This window comes from Stylophora pistillata, chromosome 3 (assembly GCF_964205215.1).
Source record: "Stylophora pistillata chromosome 3, jaStyPist1.2, whole genome shotgun sequence".
Classification (NCBI taxonomy): domain Eukaryota; kingdom Metazoa; phylum Cnidaria; class Anthozoa; order Scleractinia; family Pocilloporidae; genus Stylophora; species Stylophora pistillata.
The window spans coordinates 39410965-39433901 of NC_142521.1; the positions used below are offsets into that span (position 1 = coordinate 39410965).

Sequence of the window (22937 nt, forward strand, 5' to 3'; positions counted from 1 at the left end):
CAAACTTAGTGGTTTTGAATTTCAAGGGTAAGGTCAGATCGTTCTTTGATACCATCATTGGCTCTTAAGTTTGCTTTAAAGTGCTTTTATCAGTTTTATTTTAAAATTTTACAAATTATCAAGATCCATTTAGGCTTCCGTCTCCCTCTTTTTCTAGCACTTTGTATCCTTTCATATTTATTTTGTGAAGTAAAACTGAATGCAATTTTTAAAATGTAATAATCAAAACAGTGTTGAACTCCGATAAAATCTCAAGGTAGCTTATCGGATTCGTACTCGGTATGAAGCTCGATTTATAATCATGTTTCTGACTGGCTTGGTGCTTTTTTGTTTTACAGATGGCTGGCAAAAGATGAAGATGATGGTTTGATAGTCAGAGAGCTGCCTCTTGGTGGTACAAGTCTGCTCAATAGTACGTCAAACATATTTTTTTACTTTGCTATTTCATCGTGTTCTCCTACCAGATCCTACGCACTACACATGGTCAAATTTCTTGCGGTTGTGCACAGTCTTTGATACAGATGTTTGAAAGAGCAAAGTAATAACTGGAACTTTTTTTTTTTTCTTTCTTTCAGCCACATCTTATCTAGTGGCTGTTAAGACGGGTGATGTTCGTGGTGCAGGAACAGATGCCAATGTTTTCGTTCAAATCTTTGGCGCCAAAGGTGACACTGGAAAGTTACAACTAAGAAGCGCTGAAAACACGAAAAACAAGTTTGAGCGTGGCAGGACTGATCAATTTGTGCTGGAGGCCGTGGATATTGGAAAGGTGGGTAATGACAAGAGAAGAAACATACATGCACAACCTCTGGATTAACTTCAATAAATTATACTTATACACATGCAGTATGCAAGGAATGGGGGGGGGGGGGGGAGGGGGGGAGGTGAGGCAGAATTGCCTCCATCTAAAATGAAGGTTTAGAGTGCTTGATTTCAATCCGTTGGCCGCAGTTTCAAATGCCTCCATGGTTGCCAGGGTTGTTTCTCGGCAGAGCCGCGTTTGGTACTTCATTCGCTATTAAAAACAGTCACCTGGTTTGCTCGCGACCAATTGGCGTTTTGATGCTTGTTATCTGGATGTTCAGAGTCATTAGGTACTTTGTCAGCTCCAGAGAGTCTCTCGTGTTTTTGGTTTTATCTTGGTGTTTTTTTGTTTTTTTTTTTTTTCGCTTCAATGTCTAGTTGTTTGTTTTCAACATTATTAACATTATCATCATTGCCTGTTGTATTACGGCCTAAGGAGTCCTTTTTAGCAGGAGCATCCTTCCTTCGTCGTTGAAGATCTCTGTCCTTTTTGTCGATTCCTCTCAAGGACTGAGATGTTTTCCGCGCGTTCCACGGTCGTCATTTATGGCTCATTTCGTTGTTTCTTTGGATTGATACACCAAACTTGGTGCAATCTGTTCATCAAGGCAGCGGAACACTTACTGAAGAGAACTGAAAATGGTGCTAATGTAGACAAGATTATTGCGGGCTTCTTGACCAACTACGTTCGATGTTTCTTTAATTTAGATTGAAATGCTGCGTATCTCACATGACAACAAAGGTAGTGCCGCTGGATGGTTTCTAGATAATGTCACAGTAGACATCCCTTCACGTGGAGAACACGTGGTTTTTCCATGTCACCGTTGGTTAGCAGATGATGAAGACGACAGTAAGATTGAGAGGGAGTTGTACCCTGGACAACAGACTCAGAGCAACCCAAGTGAGTTACGTTTTTGTTCTTTCATTTTCCCAAGTAATATCTAAGAAGTAATTAGTATGACGTTCATATGAAAAAGGTACACGCAAGAATTTTTAATCAAAGGAATCTGTTTTTGTTGTTGTTTTTGTCTGAGTAGAAATCCCTCACGAGGTGATGGTGTACACGGGTGATGTCAGAGGAGCTGGTACAAACGCAGGTGTATTTCTCGTCATGTATGGTGAGAATGGCAAGTCCGACCAGTTTGACCTGAGAAACAAGTCTGACAACTTCGAGAGAGGCCAGGTTGACAAGTTCAAAGTAAGTTTTTGAGGATTAAGCGAAGTCTCGCTCCCAAGTTCTTCTTCCCGGGGCGGCAACAGAGGAAGCCCGGAAACCCTCTGATAGAGGATGACAGAAATAAGTAGGAATGAATTTTTAAAGCGGGTGCAAAACCACTATATTGACGAACAAAATTAATATTGCGGTGTATATAGAAGGTAACTGCTAAACGCTTTCTTGTTCATTTATAAAGAGAATTTTGCGTCATATCGTCGAAAAGGCTGTTACGTGACAAGTGTGTTTCCTCATTCTACCGCTTTGCTGGATACCATATTGATATTGTAAAGAGGATTTACATGTTCATCGCTTCTGGGAGTGCTAGGATTAACTCTTCGAACTTTTATCAATTTACCAGGTAGAGTGCGAGGATATCGGACCGTTGGTAAAAATTCGTGTTGGTCATGATAACAATGGAATGCGCTCAGCCTGGTTCCTAGAGAAGGTAAAATGATTTTGTTGAGTCTTTTTAAATTTATTGTGGGAGACACGATGGCGTGAGAGTGGGTGCGCTGGAATCCTAGCCATCTGACTGTATTTTCGTCTTTAAAGTGCCTCTCCGTAAAAAATAAAATAAAAAAAAAACAAACAAACGAAACAAAAAAAGAAGACAAAACATCGCTGAGCTTTCAGTTGTGGTTGCATGAAATTTTGTTCTTGTCTCCAAGGTCGAAATTCGGCGCTTGAAGCCCGAAGACAAAGAACCAAGCAAGAAACGGCGAAATTCTGGGGAGGTTGAAGAGAAGAGTGATGGAGATGAACATAATTATCTGTTTGTGTGCAACCGCTGGCTGGCTCGGGACGAGGACGACGGTCAGATCGTGAGGGAACTGGTACCCGTGGACTCCAGTGGCAAACCACTGGGAGGCTCACTTGAAGGTAACTTGAACCGCTGAGCCCAGTGAAGTACAGCGGGGTAACGTGTGCCAAGGGTGCTTTAGCTAGAATGATCATTTTTTGTTTGTTTTCCATCTTTCATCCAAATGTTCTATTTTATCTCTGATAGAAAACACGTACCGTGTCCACGTACACACTGGTGATGTTTCTAATGCTGGAACGAATTCCAATGTGTTTATCTGCTTATATGGTGAATTTGGCGATTCTGGAGAACGAAAGCTGGATAAATCTGAAACCCATATGGACAAGTTTGAAAGGAATAATGTGAGAACTGTAATTGGAGCGTATTCGTGGATTAAAGCAAGGGCTCATGTGTCCGTAAACATGTCGTGCGTTCCATGTAGGGCCGGTTATTTAAACAAATTTTAGCTGTTGTTAAACGAGACCGCGTTCAAAGCCATCTTCAATTGAGCCGAACCTTTTATATGAGCATTCATTTTTGTGAACAGTGTGAAGAGGGCCAACATCTATTAGCGGAAGAACATTTATTTCACTAGATTAACCCTCTTGTAGAGAATCCCCAAGGCCCATTACTTGCGTAAAACTGCGGTTTGGATTAGACCTTGTGTAAATAACCGGCCCGCAGAGTTTAGATGCGTGTATTTCACTTCAGTGTATCTACAAAGGTAGATTGGATTGGGCAACGGAAGGGAATCGATGATCTTACATATGTCTTTTTGTTATGCGGTGTGATAATTGCATTCACAACGTTGTCCAGTGGGTAAATTAGCTTGTTTACAAGCAAACGAGCGCTCCGTGTGGGTTCACCTTTGTCTTGCGTAGCTGACGGTTTGCATTCGCTTTTAAGCGGTAAGTAACAGAGCCTTGTGCACCCTTTCGCTCACTCCGTTGATGTGGTCATGGAACTGTAAATAGAACGGTGATAAGAAGTCAAGAGTTTGGAAAAGTGTTGAAGTCGTGAGACAGTTTTGTACCACTTCATTGTCGTTACTTAGATTGAATGTGTGGCATTCCCGCCTTTTTTTTGTTTCCAACTCTTCTCGCGTAAGATCAATATTACCTCAAGCTCTTATTGTTGCTGACATCAGATGGATGTATTTCTTGTTTTTGTTCTTTTTTTTTTTTTTTAGGAGGACATATTTTCATTTAATTGCGTTAACCTCGGCCCACTCAGTAAAGTCAAAGTGTGGCATGATAATAGTGGATTAAAGAGCGCTTGGCACTTAGACAGGATCGAGATTGAAGACAAACTGGCAGAGGAGAAGAGCGTATTTCCTTGTAATCGGTGGCTTGCTACCAGCGAAGACGACGGCCAGATTTGTCGCGAACTTGTTGTAGTTGATGAGCGAGCTTTGAAGCTGGAGCGAAAGAGGACTTTGTCCAGAAAAACAAGTGTTATTTCCAACGTTGACGGTGTGGATCTTGAGGCTAAAGGTAGGTTTCCATGCTACTTGTGGTTTTGAACGAAAATAGAAGATATCCCACAAGTTGATATACCAGCCTGCGTATATTTTCAACTTCTATTAAACTGCCAAGGAAAATGATTAAACTTGAATCATGAATACCGTGAAATAAAGTATTAGTAAGTTGCGGAAAGAGGAAAATCTATTTTACAGATATTGCGTCTTTTGTTAGTTAAGAATCTGTCTAAGTATTTCGTACAATGATGATTTGTTCCTCAATATTATATCGCTATCATGTGACCTCTTGTAGCCCGTATCACGACCTACGAAGTCTCCGTTATTACTGGTGACGTTAGAGGAGCTGGCACCAATGCAAATGTATATATTATTATGTACGGAGTGGAAGGGGATACAGGTTGGTGAAATGAAAACTGTCTTCATGTACTGATCATAAGTTGAAGCGTCGCAGGAAGTTGTGAACTTTCCATCCATCCTTTATGGTATTGTTTCTTGTTGTTGTTGTTTGTTTGATTTCATTTTTTCCTGTTTGTTTTTCGGTTTTACTCGGAAGGTGTCACTATATTTTGTTACCAATTTCTCGTCAGGCAAAGTTCCTCTCAAAACCTCGAAAACATTCAAGAATAAATTTGAGCGTGGCCAAACAGATGTCTTCACTATTGATGCTAAAGTTGGAGAAATTGACAAGATCAGGTAAAACGAGAGTACGAAATGAACCGAGATTAGATAGAAGAGAAAGTCGTGGTACTTTTAAGCTCACTAGTGGATACGCTTACCCTATGACAGCCTGCTTGCTGCAAAGAAGAGGCAACGCTCGAGACAGTAGAGTTCTAACTTGGACTATTATTCCGTCATTTTATGGCAATGTGGAGTAACTTAACCATCTCAATATGTAGCATTGTCATTCAATCACTGTTCTTGCTGCAGAATCGGCCATGACAATAAAGGTGGATTTGCTGGTTGGTTCCTGGACAAGGTGATTGTCGATGCCCCGTCCCTGGGTCAGAAAGCTGTGTTCCCGTGCGGCCGCTGGCTGGACAAGGGCAAAGATGATGGACAGTTGGAGAGAGAGCTGTTTCCTGGTGTAGACACAGAGGAAGCTTATTCTCCATGTAAGGAAATCACTTTGAGTCGTGTCATTTATTATTCCACGAGTCACATTACGTACCGTTATACTATATCACGTTACGTCAATCACAATTTATCACGCTCCAGACTGTTTTGACTGTTTCATTTCATTCAAACGCGACAAAAACTTAGGCAATTTTTTGGTCAGAAGTTCTTTTCAGACTAATGAGCAACCAGGCACTTTTAAATGCGCTCGTGCACGATGCAAAACGTGTCCTTTCATTCACAACACTGATAAAATATCGGGACCTAAACGATCCATTAAGATCACCGATCACTTCACGTGCACCTCCGCTAATGTAATCTATTGCATAACTTGCACTTATTGCAAAAAGATATACATCGGCGAAACAGGCAGAAGACTAGGTGACCGATTCCGAGAACACCTTCGAGACGTGGAAAGGAATGACAAGGACACATCTAAACCAGTCGCTAGACATTTTAATTTACCTAATCATTCTAAGCAACATATGGCAATCTGCGGTCTTTCCTTGCACTTAGGTGGCACGGAAAGCCGTAAAAATCTTGAACAAAAGCTCATCTTTCAAACCGGCAGTCTCAATCCCACAGGGATCAATGAACGCTTTTCATTCCACTAATTTATTCATGTTTTTCTCGTTGCCATGCACCCACCAATAACGTAGCTCTATTTTCTGCCTTTAAAAGCACACACAACCCACAATTCCTCTATTCGCTCCGACGAAGGGCTAACGCTCGAAACGTCAGCTTTTGTAATCATTACGGTGGCCAATTTACCATTTCAACTTTGTTGATATATCCAAATTATTTCGTTACTCCCACCGACGCAGCCCCAAACAGTTTCTTTCGAAACTATCAGCCTTTATTCATATGTTTTGAAATGAAATGGCACCGCATCACTTCACGCCATATCACTTGTCACCAAATCATACAGTCTTGCGTGATGTGACAACAGTTTAGCGTGCAGCGCTCTATTACGTCACAATAGGCCTCACACCGTTGATGATATCGCGTAATGCAGCAAATCGACAGGGCACGCCGCATTGCACAGATAATACTAGCAAATACGGATATCGTGTTTCGTACTTCTTTACGCAAAACTGAAACCACAACTTTGTTTTTAAAGGATCCTGATCATTGCGTATTTCGACTGGATTTTATTTATTAAACGACTTTTCGTTTGGATTTTGTGGACGTCGCTAATATATCCACAAACCTTTCAGATGTGCCATACGAGATAACTGTGTTCACAAGCGATGTGATGGGAGCTGGCACCTCAGCCCGTGTTTATATCGTGTTATACGGATCTGACGGTTGCACTGAAGAGGTTCTGTTAGCAGATACATCAAAGAAACAAAAGGATTCCTTCAAGAGAGGATCAACTGATCAGTTTGTTAAGGAGGTGCGTATATTAGGTTTGGAAGCAATGTTTCGTGTATAATTATTCACCGAAGTAGAGGTGACAACATATCCACCACTTTCATCGACACTGAGGTGAGTAGTTGTTTTCGTATATACTATGCGGAAACCAACATACCGAAAAGTGGAGGTCGAGTGTTCAAGCCCCGGCTGGACCAACACTCAGGGTCTTAAAATAACTGAGGAGAATTTGCTACCTTTCTATAATATCAAGAAATGGATAGATATTCTAGTCTTCTCGGATAAGGACGAATAAACCGTAGGCCCTGTCTCTTGCAGGGGTAGGGGTAGGAGACGTTAATTTCCCAAGCACGAGATTACTGTGTGGTCGATGTCCTCCCCTGGGGTGGGATGGGTGGGTTTTACTGGGCCCGCAGTAATTGGCACAAGCTGTTGCGGTGTCCCTGCCTGTCGGCGAATCTAATAAATTAAATTAAATTAAAGTGGTCGGAAATTACGTTGTTGACGCGCGATTTTGCCTCTTTGACTGCTTGAAGGTGAACAGTACTTGTTAATTCCTTCCGGACTAGCCGTTCAACGGTATGAAGAGCACTGTTAACAACGCACCAGCAAAAATTCGAAGACGTAAAGAAATTTAATGAACTTGAACTCTTAATAGACATGTAGTTGCCAGTGGTTTCTAGAACGAAGGTTACAGACCTAATACATTAAGCGCGGAACAGCTAATTACAACGATGAAGTAACATAGGAAACACGGATAACATAGGATGAAATGTGAAACAAGCGAAGATAGGAGACATTATCTGACGATTTGGGAATACTGCGTAGAGAACTAACGTTGCTCGACTTTGAACTAGCGAAGTCCTTGCAATTTTAATAACGCGCGCGAATGTGGACCTATTTATACTATTTATGCGCTCGGACTGGGGCGAGGCGGGGAATTGGTTTCTACAAGCACTATTCACCCGTGTGGTATTTCACAAATCGACAATGGTTTAGCGTGGTTTGTATTCTTATCGACAATGATATTCATCATCACAGCCGATTGAGTCCGCAACGAATTTTGACCACTTTGCTGACGAATATCGTTGATAAGAGTGCAGATCACGCTAAACCACCATCAATTTGTTTTTTAACACAATGGCGACGTGAGATAAAACGTTCCCTATTGCCAATTGTGGTAAAAATAATAATTAACAACTACGCACCGAAGTGGTAGATATTTACTGAGCCGCAAGGCGTCGCAGTAAATATCTACTGCCTAACCGCCGACACTGAGATGAATAGTTGTTTTAGTATATACTAAAACACCTACATGATAAAGCTCAAAAAGACGATTTTAACTCATTTATTCCTGCAATGACCACAAGATTTTTCGGGCGCAAATCCCACGCGCGTTGCTTGGAAGTGAATCGCAAAAGATATCCGGAGTTTAAGTAGCCGATGAGCGCGCGCCTTCAACACCATCTGCTCTTTTAGTCAATACTTATTGTTTTTAGTAGGTACCACAATGTGTCAATGCAAGATCAATGAGGATAGTTTTGGCATGAGCAAATCTAGGAGGTTCGGACTATCAACATCTTGAATGTGGGGAGGGCAATATGAACGAAATATTCAACAAGCTTGCTCAGAACTCTGAAAGTAAAAGGTCTCTGAACAGTCTCGTGGCCGAAAAAGGAAACACCGGTTGAGACAAGCTACAATTAATTTTCTATCTAAAAGGTTGCCAATTTTTCTGCAGCTCGACAATGTCGGTGATGTGATCGAAAAGATTCGAATCGGACACGACAATAAAGGTATGACCCCTGGTTGGCATCTTGATAAGGTTGAGGTACGCCGCTTGAAAGATGACGGCGAATCTTCCACAACTTACACCTTCCCCTGCAAGAGATGGCTGGCTAAGGATGAAGACGATGGATCTGTCGTGCGGGAGCTGATTCCTAATAAGGTTATCGAGGAATCTGTGACGAAAGATGGAGACCTGGAAACTAAGGAAGTCGATCAAGAAACTTTGGAACGTAAGTATGCTCTAAACAAAAGGAACTTTACTAAAATTCTGCTAACAGACATTAGAAACACATATGGTTGTAGTTGGAAGAAGTCATGAAAATAAAAGAGGATACAACAGGGCATTTTCGATATGTGAAAATTTAAACTTGGCTCCAAGGCTTAGGGGATTAAAACAAAAGAAGTCATACTAAGGTTAAAGGAATGAATAGTGAATTTATTTTGCTTTATCCCCCCTCCCTCCCCCCCCCCCTCCACTTTGAGCCCCAGATCCATGTTACAATTTTGATATGTCGAAAATGGCCTATTGTTGGTTCTCGTTCATTCACCATCTTGGAGGGAAGCACTTTGAACCGCTCAGGTCTCCAATCTGAGCCATTTCTCTCCAATCCTAGCCTCTCTTATATTAAGCGGAGTAATCGCTATTAAGAGTTGTGGATGAATCTTTCTTAATGGTTTGGCTGGGACTCAAATGACTGTACCACCAGTAATCTTTCCATCTTTTCTAATTATTTCAGCATTTTATAGCTGTTATAACTCATTCTGTTCTCCGCAGAAGAATTTTCTTTTTTTTTTTTTGCGGAATTTTACGGCCAAGCGAGAATTTTTAGTCCTGTTCACAATTACATGTTTTAGACCTTTTACACTCGTTCATTTTTGTTTCTTGTTTCATCTTTGTTGTTTTTCCTTCGTCTTGATATATTGTTTGTTAAGAATTAAAAAAAAAAAAAAAGAAAAAAACTAACGATTCATAAATCCTTTTCAGTCCGCAAGTATAAAGTTCATGTCTTTACTGGTGACGTCAAAAGCGCGGGAACAGACGCTAATGTTTTCATCACCATATATGGTGATGATGGTGACACAGGGGAGAGGCAACTTACTAAGTCAGAGACCTACACTAACAAGTTTGAAAGGGGACATGTGAGTGTCAAAATAGTCTTGACTGTGTATGTGCATTTGAATTTAATTATGACAAATTTATGAGATACCAGAATAGAAGATAATTAAATGATGAATGTAGTAGATCGTATTCGACTTTTGACTGAGTAGTAACGCATGTATTCTCATACGCAAAGTGCAACTTTATGTAAGTCACTCGTACCAAGTATTTTCCATCTCAAAACTGGTGCTGTCTAATAACTTGTCACGATCAACTTTTTTTCGGTTTCTGCATTGTTTTGTGAATAACTTTTCTTAAACTTAGCGAGGCCTTTTTTTTTTTTTGTTTTTTTTTTTGTTTTTTTTTTTTGCAAAATCTGTCTTGAAAGTTTTCTTCCTTGCTCAATAGGAAGACATCTTTACTCTGGAAGCCGCCGAACTTGGGAATATTTTCAAGGTGAAGCTTCGACACGACAATGCCAATTTAGGTCCATCCTGGTTTGTTGACCGAGTCGAAGTTCGAGATTTGGAAACGGACAAACTTTATCCGTTTATTTGTGAGAGGTGGTTGTCGAAAAAGAAAGAAGAGGGGAAAATCCAACGAACGTTTTATGTAAAAGGATATCAGGTATACTTAATACAACACGATTAGTAATTGTTTTTTTTTTTAACAATGAAGATATGAACTATGCCTCACACCTAGGACATCTCCTATCTGGGATGGGCGCACTAGAGAATTTGTTCCGTCCTTATTACCGTGGTCGCCCGCGCGCTCCCGTTTTTGCGCTCTATCCTTTAAGTGAGCATGTAAAGATGAAATAAACAATTTTTAATAGAGGAGAAAAATCGAGTTTCCAGATGGGATTTGAACCAACGACCCTCCGTGATCTACTCAGATGCTCTAACCACTGAGCTACAGGAGACTCTATGGTGAACAAGGGTCAATTAGTGGGTATTGGCTGGAACCGCATCACGCGGCTACACAGCCAAACATCAGCTAGCGCGTAGAAGCTCACTAACACCATCACGCTGTCACATTAAAGCATCATATGCATTAAAGCATCACATGCAGCCAACCAGCCCCCACTATTTGACCCTTGCTCACCATAGAGTCTCCTGTAGCTCAGTGGTTAGAGCATCCGACTAGATCACGGAGGGTCGTGGGTTCAAATCCCATCTGGAAACTCGATTTATCCTTTAAGTGTCTGCGAAAATTAGTGTAGGAGGTTGTGTGAACCCCACGTATTACCCGAAATTTGAAGTGCCGGGAGTTTATGTAGAATATACCTTGTTAACTAAGAGCATTGTGCGTTTTTCTTTTTCAGGGCGAACGCTCTACTCTTGGGACCATGAGTCTGGGATCTTTGAGCCAAAGCAGCCTAAGCAGTCCCCGACGAAGTAGTCGTGGGAGCCTCGCAAGCAGCCGAGGGTCTCTACGACGAAGCAACGAAAGTTTACCGACGGCAAACCGAAGTGCAACAGCTGATGCCATTTTCATGGAAGAATTCGGCCAAGGTGATAAGGAAGCGGCAGCTGCTCGTGAAGGTAAAGTCAACTCCTTGCTCGAAAAAAATCAGTCCTCTCTTATTGCCATGCCATCTATTTTAATGTCAATGATGAGAATTTTCTGTTTCGTAGTTGAAGTGAGATGCTTGTGCTGCAGTTCCAATATGTTCTGAAGCCTTTGAACAGTTTTAATCGTTTGACTATATTCGTTCTATTTTCAGTTTTCTGGTGACAAGATTTTTTTAACGAATTTTATCTTTGGATATGTTCTATAGAATGATTTGTTTTTGTGTACGTTTCCATGGCTTGCTCAGTAGAGGTTGAAAACTATACTTCGCTTATTTTGTCACAGCTATTGCTTACACCATCCGCGTGACCACGGGTGACCAATCAGACGCTGGCACCAAAGCGCAGGCGCACATAGTTTTGATAGGAAGTGAAGCGGCCACAGAAAAGATACCATTAGTGCTGATCCAGAGAGATGGGTTCACTCCAGGCCTTACCGAAACTTTTTCGGTGGAAGCTGTAGATGTTGGAGATGTGAAGAAGGTCGAGTTATCCAACAACGGCTACGGAGCGAACAGCGGTTGGTTTGTGAAGGAAGTGGAGGTGGATGTACCAACTAGTGGTAAGAAGTATTTCTTCCCGTGCAACAGGTGGCTGTCACAGAACAAGGAGGATGGAAAGGTGGTACGCGTTCTCTCTGCGTCAGATGATCATCTGGTTACTTACAAACCACGTGAGTTACTGGAAATACAATTTTGAGATTTTTGTATTAAAACTGTTTTCAGCGTAAGCGCGCGAATGCGACATCGGCGAGGGAATAAACTTTGAGTTCTCTTCGCTCGTCAATGCTAAATTGACCCTACCATCCCTTTTCCCCACTCAAGAAGGCAAAATAAAACGAAAGCCAGACAGCAAAACTGCATCTAATGCTTAACTGAACTCACTGAGACTCAAAAAAATCGACTTGAGCCTCTACGTAGTCTTGTCTTTCTGATATTTGCCATTCCAGTTCTCAAACGTAGAACATTCCCTTCCCCGGAATTCGAATTCAATGAGGGGCTGATCATTTTCATGAGCGCTAGACGAGGAAGGTGAAGTCAAACTCCATGAGAAACCTAGATCATTGGCGAACCTTTCAGAGTAACCGACTTTCAAGTAACCAACTGGTTACTCGAAGACCCTTCATGAAATACGTCGAGTAAAAACGCTGATAATAACGTTGAGAAACATAATGTACCATTTGCTTTAGTTTGCGCTAAATTTTCTGTATCCACAGTCGATAGTAATGGAATTGAAGTCAATTTATTCCTTGCAGATGTACAATATGAGATGGAGGTGTACACAGGGGACGTGAAATCCGCTGGAACAGACTCTACCATCTCCATGACAATGTTTGGCACTGATGGCACCACTCCAGAGTTTATACTCGATAAAGACGAGTCGCGGTTTGAACGAGGAGGAGTCGATCTGATTAGAATGGACCTGGATGATGTAGGAAAACTGCTGAAAGTCAGGATTGCAGTCGATGGTAAAGGCACACGTCCTGATTGGTTTTTGGAAAAGGTATGAATTATGAACTGACGAGTAACGTTTTCTGTCAGATACAAGCATTCGTACGAGTGAAGGTTTCGAACCTACGACCTTCCGTCTCGTACTTCGTACTCTCTACCACTAAGCTATAGGAGACCGCAGCTATAGACCGTAGAAGGCTACGCAGTTTTAACTGGACCATAGTGTCAAACTTCCTGCATACTGCTACGATAGGACCGTCGAAATGTGATGCTTCTTCACAATTAGTATGTCATTCACTGAATAACATTAAAAAATCACCAAGCTTAAAATTTACTATCTTAATTTACATCATCGAGTTCTCTGTTTTCTTTACACTAGATGATCATACGAAACATGGAGACACATTGTGTGAGCGTTTTCAAGGCAAACCAGTGGTTTTCTAAAACAGAAGGAGACGGCAAACTTGTCAAGGAGATTCCGGCTGAAGTGGACGGAGAAGAATTACTCACAAGTAAATATCTTTTTCAGAGCCTACAGTTAGTGGTTGATCCGATGAAAGAGGACTGAATATCCAACCTTTGTTTTAAGTCTATCCCCTGTGATCCCTGCACAATCAATTCGACCATCTTGACGATACGTAATTTAAAAGCTGAGAATCTAATGATGCTTACCTTCAATTCGATGGGAACAAAACTCATCCATCAAACTTTTTAACAAATCAAATGCTCTACAATAGTTTTCCCCTTTTGCCTTTATTAACTGCTTCTTTTCATGCTTTAACCAGAATCACCATGATGATCACGATTGGTATACCAAAATTTAATTTTTATTCAACGAGACCACGGTTTCTTTCTTTTTTTTCTTTAGCTTTATTTTGCGAGTTGTAGTTACACGAATTTTATTTACGTTTCCGTGAAATTCGCAACATGATCGTGTGTGGTCGTTAACATTTTTCGTTACAAGTGAAAGAGTTGGTCCCATTTCTAGGTTAGCTACTAATTGCGCAAATTTTTCGTAATAGAAACTTCATATAAAGTTAACGTGAAGACAGGCGATGTGCTGGGAGCCGGAACTGATGCAAACGTGTTCATGGTAATCTTTGGTGAACATGGAGACAGCGGAGAATTGGCTTTGAAAAATTCTGAAACATACAAAGACAAGTTTGAAAAGAACCATACCGACGTGTTTAGCCTCAAGAATCTCCTCAACTTGGGTGAGTGTAAAATAAACTGATTACCGGAAGGAAGCTCTCTTCTTCATAGACCGAATCGGATGAAATTAAAGCAAATGGAGTACGAAAAAATGTCCATGCCTGACGTATGTGACATCCAGACTAGAAGCTTCTAGAATAGTGTTAAGTTTGACCATTCTAGAAGTTTCTTTTTTATGCTAGTAGAAGTTGCCCAATATGGTTTGGCCGCGAAATGTTAAAGACGGCCAGGTGTCTTAGAAGGCTCTACAAAATTTGTTCTAGACCATGTCAAAGCAATTTCAGTCAGATGAATGACTTGCCTAGTTTATCGGAAGCTGTGTGTGAGTGCTTTACAACGCGTCTGGAATGTATTTCTTTGATTGGAACTAGAGGGTTGAGTTTGTAAGAATTGTGGCTATGTGTTCTTACAACTGTTTGCATCAAGTTGATTTAGAGCCTTCCTGACAGGATAAACCCGTTAAATCATTTCCCTCTTCGGCCTTGATTTTAGCTTACACGAAATTCTCTCTTTGTAGGTGAACTTACTAAAGTCCGCATCTGGCACGACAATAAATTTCTCAAAGCAAACTGGTTTCTTGAAAGTGTGGAAATCATTAACGAATCCAATGGCGAAAAATACTTATTTCCTTGTAATCGGTGGTTGGCCAAGGATAAAGACGACGGAAGTTTGGTACGAGAGCTGACATGCGCAAATGCCAAAAAGAGTACCGACTCACGAGCGCCTACGAGTGAGTATTAGCTGCTCTCTTAGGAAGGAGGCGACTGAGTATCGTACTCCTTAAAAAAGCCTTCTTTTGTAATCGTGTATACAAGAACTACATATCATGTCTGACTCATCAGAAACCTTGCTTAGACCACTCCCTATGAACTTGAAAACCAATTTTAAACTCCCTTTTACGCTCTTTTAGTTATAACGTGTGAAGGAATGACACGTAGTTTTACGACGGATGGGCCCACCAACTGGCTGATTGAAGAACTTAAGCTTATGTCCTTTTATTACGAATAATTAGGCAGCATTGCTTCAAATATAAGAACTGATCATGTTACCTTAATTGGTTTCCAATGATGTTTGCAGCTGTAATAGTACTTGATGTGGTGTAAATCAGTTAAGCAAAATCTACTGACACTTCAACTATAAACACTCCTCTGGTAATTCCATTTATAATCTTCTTTTCTGCAGCTTATGAACTTACTTTCCTCACAAGTGACAAGCAACACGCCGGAACAACCCAGAATGCATGGATCGTGCTTGAAGGAGAAGAAAGGAAATCTCAGGAATACCCGATAGAAAATAGCGCAAAGAACAAAGTCCTACGCAGAGGACAAACGGACACTTATAAATTTGTGACCAAAAATCTTGGAAATCTTACTCACGTGACACTGGGACATCGAAGACGGCAGGGGTCCAATGTCAAGGGAACTGGGAAAGAGACTGGTTGGTTCTTGCATGAAGTGATTGTAACCAACCCTGAAACAGTGGAAAAGTAAGCTTTGTACTGACGCTGCTTAACATAATTTGAATTGTTTCTTAGGAAAAATGGAAATTTAATTCTGGCGAAGGACTTTTTGAGTTGACGACAAACCATTTAACTGGGACTGTTCATGTTTTTAAAAAAATTCTCAGTTCATATGAAGCATACTTCATCGAAAGTAGTTACGGAGTATCAACTGGTAACCAACATCACTCGGCATACGTGAAAAAGCACTTGATGGCAATCATTATGTGTTGTTGTTATTGCTTGTAATATTGTTTTGCTTTCAAGAAAGGAACTTTTTCGTGTAGTCACTTCCTGTAGTTAATTCAGCTCTTTCACTGATACAAGTATTTTTATCTAACGTAGCTGCAAAGTGAAATTTTAAGGCGCGTTCACATCACATTATTTTGTGAGATTGTAATCTCTCAGTTTCCATTAATTGCAGATATGTGTTTCCTTGCCGTCAGTGGATTCCTCTCAGCGATGACAAGGATGATGCAGTTCGGTTAGAATGCAAGTCATCAGAGAAACCAAAGTCAGCGACCATTAGAGGTAACTGATACTTTGGTTAAAGGGATCCTCTTGAATTTACAGATTATTTTGCCTCAGAGTTCGTCCCAACGTAGGATTTCTCTTCGTTGCGCAAATATTATAATAATAATAATAATAATAATAATAATAATAATAATAATAATAATAATAATAATAATAATAAAGTTATAGCGCTAGTATCCTCAAAGTTCAAAAGCGCTGAACAAGAGCGACACAATAGTAAATTATAAAAATGCTTTTTTAGAAAGGAAAGTTTTAAGTTTGTTTTTTAAAACGGACACTGAGGAGCTGTTCATAATATTGGACGGCGAAGTGTTCCAGAGTGTGGGGGCAGCTACGGAAAAGGATCTTGCACCGTATGTCTTCAAATTAAAATGAGGAATCACAAAAAGATTTTTAGATGATGAACGTAGTTGACGAGCTGGAACGTAAGGTGTGAGTAGATCAAGAATGTACGATGGTGCAAGATTGTTAAGAGCTTTGTACGTGTTGAGTAGAATTTTAAACAAAATGCGATAATGTATCGGAAGCCAGTGAAGATTTAACAGAATAGGCATAATATGTTCATGTCTTCTTGAAAGAGATATGAGACGAGCAGCGGCGTTCTGGACGTACTGTAACTATTTTACTTGGTAGTCGGTAGTCCATAGAGTAATGAATTACAGTAATCCAATTTTGAAGAGACAAATGCATGAACAAGTATTTCAGTAGTGGTCGATGACAAGTACTTTCTTATATAGCTGATATTACGGAGATGGAGAAAAGATAATTTGCAGATACTTGCAACATGATCGTTGAAAAGAAAATGATTGTCAAAAGTAACACCAATATTTCTAGCTTTGTGTGAGGAGCGGATGGTCTCACTCACGACAGAGATTTCTTGAACAGTTGGCATAGGTAGATGTTCAGCAGAGATCACCAGTAATTCATATAACTCTAAACTGTTTTTCATACTTTTAAGGGACTATCCGACATCGACGTAACCTCTTTTTTTGATTTTTCTCTTCTTGTTTTAGAACTTCAACCCGTCCAGTATCTCGTAGAAGTCTTTACCGCTGACGTAGCACACGCAGGTACGGATGCCAATGTCTCCATTGTCTTATACGGCGCGAACGGTGACACTGGGCAGAGACAGCTGACCAAAAAGTTCGTCGACTTGTTCGAGAGAGGAAAAGTGGACGATTTCAAAATTGAAGCGCTGGATCTTGGCCAGCTCACACGCTTGCGCATAGAACATGACAACAAAGGTTTTGGAGCCGGTTGGATGTTGGAGAAAGTAGACATCACAAATCTCACGAGCCAAGAAAAAGTGACTTTTCCTTGCGGCCAGTGGCTTGATAAAAAGAAAGGAGATGGAAAGATCTGTCGAGATCTGCTCCCATTAACGAAATGACTTCTGAGGTCCCTTGCAGCTCCGTCATTTTGAAAAATAGTAGTATTCGTCGTCTCCTCCACTGAAACAGCTTTGGCGTGAGATCTCTCTGTCCGAAATTTTTAGAGACTCGTATATTTAATTGCTTCTTAGACGCTTATTTATAGACACGGGAAGTCAAAGTATTGTTTACTGTCGATATTGATATTTATGCGCCAATATCGGCTTGAGATCGGCTGTATGAATGATATAAATAAGGGACGATTGAGGTGAAGAGAGTGTACCGACGTGTAAATCTTTGTGTACTCTCCACAAGCTAAGGTTTTCTTTTTTAGGGTCAAAGTCTGCGCATTACGCACTAACAAACAAAGCGTAAGAGAAGAAGATGAAGAAAATGGTCGAATTGATAACATTAGTAAAAAAGTAATGTGGGCGATGGAATAAATTATGTGAGTATCAATTTGTAATTGATGTTTCTAATGTGTTAATAGATGATATATAGGACTTAAAGTAATTTTTATTATAGTTCAATCTAGAATAAAATTGCTTAGTTAAGGGGCATCAGTCAAATGTGTTAAAGTTGGTTTGGTATGGGGCTCCGCTAGCATACACTTTGTCAATTCATTCCACTAATTTATTCGTGTTTTTCTCGTTGCCATGTTCCCACCAATCACGTAGCTCCTTTTTCTGCCTTTAAAAGCACACACAACCCACAATTCCCCTATTCGCTCCGACGAAGGGCTAACGCTCGAAACGTCAGCTTTTATAATCGTAACGGTGGCCAATTTACCATTTCAACTTTGTTGATATATTCAAATTATTTCGTTACCCCCACCGACGCAGCCCCAAATAGTTTCTTTAGAAACTATCAGCCTTTATTCATAACTTATCTAAATCGATATGTAGTCGTATGTGCAACAGTTCTTTTTATTTCAATAAACGGCAAAGTCGTTGATTTGTGCTTTTAATAATAATAATAACTATAATAATAAAGAAGATCGTGCACTGGGAATGGTGCGGGAGTTTGAAGAGCAAGCGGCAAGGATGGGGCGTAGGTCCATGTTTAAAAAAGCGGCTGAGTGCGCGGAGGAGTTGGGGCTGGAGTTGGATTTAGAACACGCGCAAGGGATCAAGAAAAAGGTGCGGAAGTGCCAAATTGAGAAGTTAGAGGATGAGATCAGAAACCAACGATGGCAAGGGCGTCTAGTGACTACCAGGCTGGGGGATGAGAGTTTGAGTGCCGATGGGTGTTTCTGGTGGCTCACAGAGTGGAAGAATTGCCCATCAGACACAATTGCTGGACTCGTCGAGCTATACGAGCAGCTATTGCCACCGCGAGTATACACGAGTCAGAAGACCCATACAAGCGGGGAAGGCGAGGCGAGGTGCAGATTATGCGGCAAGGCTCCAGAGAGCGTGGCTCATATCTTGTCAGGATGCAGTGCGCTGGCCCAGAGCAAGTATCTCTCTAGACACGACGCAGCACTGAAGGTACTGTTTTACGAACTGTTGTATGATGAGGGAGTTATAGACGAGATACCACCCTGGTACTCACCCGACAAGCCGAAGCCCGTGTATGAGACAGAGAATGTTAAAGCTTATTGGGATGTCCCTATATATGCTGATCAACAAGAGGTCAGATGCAACAGGGTGGATGCACGCATTGTGTAATTATATGTGCAAGAGAGTTGTGACGCTGGAAATGAGCTGCCCGTGGGTTAACAATCGGACAAGAAAGGATGAAGAGAAGGCACTGAAGTACAGACCCATTCGCTGGGAACTAGGCTACGTTCCCAGGCTACGAGGTGAAGTAATATAACATCATTATGGATGCCCTCGGGTGGTGGTCACGGGGGCTGGATGTCATGATGCACGAGCTGGTGGGAGGCAGAAGCACAGACGTATTGCGAAAGATGCAGAGGGCAGTGCTCTCGGGCACGCTGAATATTGCCCGGACTTTCAAGGTGGCAGTTTGAGTTCCTGTTTGAAGGAGGACCGTAGACACAACGGAAAAGCTTCTTAGGATTGGTTAATGTACATTTATTTTTTACTCCATGGCTCACAGGTTACGGATTTCACCCAGTGCTGCCTGATTAGAATGTAGCATTCAGTTGATTTCTCTGTGACAATAATAATAATAATAATAATAATAATAATAATAATAATAATAATGATAATAATAGCAAGCAATGTTCTAATGCGCATCACAACGCTGTGCGGGGGACTTTTTCCAGACTGCCAGCCATCTGATATGCCATTGCTTGGTGAAAGCCGGCAAAAATATCAAACTGCTTGTCCGCATGGGTGACAGGCAAGTAGAAGCTTTTTTCACTTTCATCAGTTGAGCAAAATAAAAAACAAGGAAATGACAAGATCTAAAGGGACTGAACCTCCAATGATATGCACGCAAAGCAAGAGTTGTATATACGGGACCTTTGAGAAACCCAGTTTCATTTTCATTTAATGAAGGACTTTCTTTTTTCTTTCTATCCTCAAGATAGAAAATAATTGGTCAAATGCAACTTGCTTCTTCAAAAAAGTTAGCTTTAGTTCTACACAGTAACGTCATCAGTTGCACTTTTAAGTTTAATGTTAAGCATAATTTCAAAATCGGTCTTCTTTAACGGTTAGAGTATGAAAAATAAGCTTGAAAATTACCATGAAAATTGATAAACTTTTGTTGGAATTTTCCATACTCTATGTGAGGTTTATGCCCCTAGAGGATACAAAGTTTGGTTTTAACAGGCGGGAACTCCTTTGTTAAGCTTCACACAACAGACGAATCTGTTAATTTCGTTCCTCAATGTCCCCCTCAAAGAATATGTACATCAACGATTGAATGGCGGAGTTTAACACCAGAATTGATAATTAATATTCAAAATCATGGCGCTATCCCTGCTCGCCATCGTGATGAGAAACGGGAAACAATCCTACAACAGTTCTTCATATTCTAACGGCAGAAGCCGTCTCTATTGAAACGCAGCTTTGAGCTGACGAGCAAGCTTGTTTTGGTATTAAAAAAAAAACCTCCGCATGTTAAAAGTAATAATGCAAGCGGAAAAATACAAAGTAGAAAAAATTGGAAGTATAAACTAAGCAGATAACATGTTAGAAAATGTTTTATCTTTCTGATATTTTATCTTTCTTTCCCGGGTACAGACATGTGGAAATATGTCGATGACTCCACTATTTCTGAAACAGTCATGAAGTCTGAGGTCAGCAAAGTCCAACAAGCGGTTGACGAACTCGCGACGCAAGCTTCTGCTGACAAGTTCCAATTAAATGAAACCAAGTGCAAGGAACTGCGCATAACATTCAGTCACTCTAGAAAGAACTTTGATCCAATTAAGGTTAATGATCAGGACTTAGAGTGTGTAGAGCAAGCAAAGATCTTAGGTTTGCAGATATCTTGCGATCTCACGTGGAATAATCACGTATCCGAAGTTGTAAAGAAAGTAAACAAGCGCCTGTATTTTTTGCGTCAGCTTAAGCGTGCACAGGTCAAGTCGGAGGAACTTTTGCTCTTCTATTTGACTTGTATTAGGCCTGTCACTGAATATGCATGCCCTGTTTATCATCATAGCCTCCCGCAATACCTTTCAGTAGATCTTGAGAGATGTCAAAGGCGAGCTTTACGTACTATCTATCCAGATTGTTCGTACAATGAGGCGCTTCTTTTGACTGGTCTAGTTCCCTTACACAACCGCCGCGAGTTCTTATGTGATAAGCTTTTTAATTCCATCCTGTCTAATCCCTCGCACAAGCTCTATAGCTTACTACCTCCCAAGAATGAGTGCGAAGTCAATTTAAGGAGTCAGCACTCTTTTACTACACGGCGCCTCCACACCATTCGTACTCGAAATAGTTTTATCCATCACTATGTCCATAAAGCAATGATGTAATATTGTTTTTCTCTTAATTATATATTTTTGTCTTTTTAATTAGTTCTTCTTAGCCATGTATTTTTTGTAGTATATATTTTATTGTAAATCAAACGTAATTCAGCCTGTGGCTGCAAGGTTTTTGATAATAAACTATCTATCTATCTATCTATCTATCTGAGCTAATCAGCAAAAGAAGACATAACTGTCCCGCTGTCAAAAATGAAAACTTTAAATCAAGATTATTTAATGCTTGGCAGAATTAGACAAATTATCCATAGATTAGCCCATTCTACAGTTTATTATTCGCAGGTTATAACAGCGTACGGCAATCTACCATGTAGTACTTTGTAAATGTTTCACAGCGGAACAAATAAGCTCTGAAACTGAGATAAAAATTTACCAGTAAATTACATGTTTTACTGGTCAACAAGCCTAAGATCTACGGACTTCATTCACATCATGTTTGGCTATACGAGCATATTTGAGAAACTCTCGTCGGATTTCTTTTATTTTCCAGCAGTACAGTCCAGGATTAAGGGCAGAATTTGCATACACTACCGCTGCGCTTAGAGCATGCGCTGTCCTTAAAGACGGTGTGACGACTCCCAAAATAAGGCGACTGACAAGAACACAAGTAAAAGGGAAGTAGCACAACCAAAATATGCCCACAATGTACATTGCCGTTATCAATGACTTCCTCGCTTTTAGCTCTAAAATCGATCGTGTTGGGATCTGATTTAGCTGTAAAACCGACGAAACTTGAGCTTCAATCTGTACCCTGTGGTGACCAGAAATTTTCAGTATTTTATAATAGAAGAGCATCGTCGCGAAAAGAGTGAATAAAATTCCTACGACATTTGCTGCTATAAAGGGGTCGTCAGGGGCTCCTATCAAACGCGCAAATATATTGATGGTAAACACCGGCCATAGGATTGCAACAAATATTAAAGTCCGTGACACTGTGACAATCTCGTTGTAGCGCAAACTAATGTGGACAGCAAGGAATCTATCGACAGCTAAAGCGAGAACAGTCGTTCCTGAAATACCACTCGCGAACCAAGCGGCGGACTCCATGATAACTCCTGGAATACAAAAAAGACGAGAGTTTCGAGCAACTTCGCCGGAAAAGTGAATAACAGAGAACGGTTCAGATATGAGACCGTTGACGAAGTCCGCACAGGCGAGACATAGAAGAAGAACGTTGTTAGGTGTGTGTAGAGAAGAAGTCTTCCTTATCGTGGCAATCACTAATCCATTCAATAAAATTGTTGGAACAATAAGAAGAGAAGAAAACACACATGAAAATATTTTCACTGCGTCTTGGAGTTTTGTAGAAGTTCCAATAAATTCGAGAAAAAAGCATTTGATTGGTAAAACTTCTTCTAAAGTGTTATTTTTCATACTTTATCTCCTGACGGACTGATTACTGTACTGTAAACGAAGTGTTTCTCCTTTTAATTTCCATCATGGCAAGTGTCATCATTTTTATTTTTAATTTGACTCGTGAGATGGTAGAATATATTGCTGTCATCTCTCTTAACTATAAAAGCAAGACAAAAGGCACATGTAAACTAATTCGAATTTTGCTAATTGCAGTATGTTTCCGATGAAAGTTTGTTGTGTGCGCCATTAATATTTGAAAGGGGCCCTTATTGCGCCAATTTGAGTCGTTTAAAAGCAAAAAGCGAATCAAAAGAAATATTTCTAAAGAAGGGACAAGCCTCCGACTGATCTGCATTAATTAC

The 22937-nt window shown here is 40.6% G+C and overlaps 2 protein-coding genes across 2 annotated transcripts in view; one reads left to right on the forward strand and one right to left on the reverse strand.

Annotated features, from left to right (window-relative positions):
• The window catches only part of LOC111340608 (lipoxygenase homology domain-containing protein 1), a 35211-nt gene extending 17736 nt beyond the window's left edge, over positions 1 to 17475 (forward strand). The window contains exons 21-44 of the mRNA XM_022947481.2: positions 339 to 412; positions 576 to 769; positions 1513 to 1705; positions 1842 to 2002; positions 2379 to 2465; positions 2689 to 2899; positions 3027 to 3181; positions 4009 to 4312; positions 4592 to 4696; positions 4887 to 4992; positions 5227 to 5411; positions 6630 to 6808; positions 8528 to 8804; positions 9560 to 9714; positions 10082 to 10300; positions 10998 to 11217; positions 11531 to 11917; positions 12500 to 12747; positions 13075 to 13207; positions 13718 to 13909; positions 14425 to 14637; positions 15090 to 15393; positions 15830 to 15936; positions 16953 to 17475. Coding sequence (XP_022803216.2) covers positions 339 to 412; positions 576 to 769; positions 1513 to 1705; positions 1842 to 2002; positions 2379 to 2465; positions 2689 to 2899; positions 3027 to 3181; positions 4009 to 4312; positions 4592 to 4696; positions 4887 to 4992; positions 5227 to 5411; positions 6630 to 6808; positions 8528 to 8804; positions 9560 to 9714; positions 10082 to 10300; positions 10998 to 11217; positions 11531 to 11917; positions 12500 to 12747; positions 13075 to 13207; positions 13718 to 13909; positions 14425 to 14637; positions 15090 to 15393; positions 15830 to 15936; positions 16953 to 17329 — 4786 coding nt within the window. The 3' untranslated portion in view covers positions 17330 to 17475. The remainder of the gene's footprint in view (positions 1 to 338; positions 413 to 575; positions 770 to 1512; positions 1706 to 1841; positions 2003 to 2378; positions 2466 to 2688; positions 2900 to 3026; positions 3182 to 4008; positions 4313 to 4591; positions 4697 to 4886; positions 4993 to 5226; positions 5412 to 6629; positions 6809 to 8527; positions 8805 to 9559; positions 9715 to 10081; positions 10301 to 10997; positions 11218 to 11530; positions 11918 to 12499; positions 12748 to 13074; positions 13208 to 13717; positions 13910 to 14424; positions 14638 to 15089; positions 15394 to 15829; positions 15937 to 16952) is intronic.
• A 4005-nt stretch (positions 17476 to 21480) lies between these two features.
• Positions 21481 to 22727, reverse strand: LOC148736057 (melanocyte-stimulating hormone receptor-like). The gene has a single exon (XM_088755335.1). It carries the CDS (start codon positions 22591 to 22593, stop codon positions 21625 to 21627), a length of 969 nt encoding a protein of 322 aa, XP_088611461.1. The 5' UTR covers positions 22594 to 22727; the 3' UTR covers positions 21481 to 21624.
• Positions 22728 to 22937: the final 210 nt, after the last annotated feature.

What these genes read in the sequence shown, in the direction of transcription:
- LOC148736057 (XM_088755335.1), bottom strand. Translation starts at nt 22,593, where the DNA reads ATGAAAAATAACACTTTAGAAGAAGTTTTACCAATCAAATGCTTTTTT.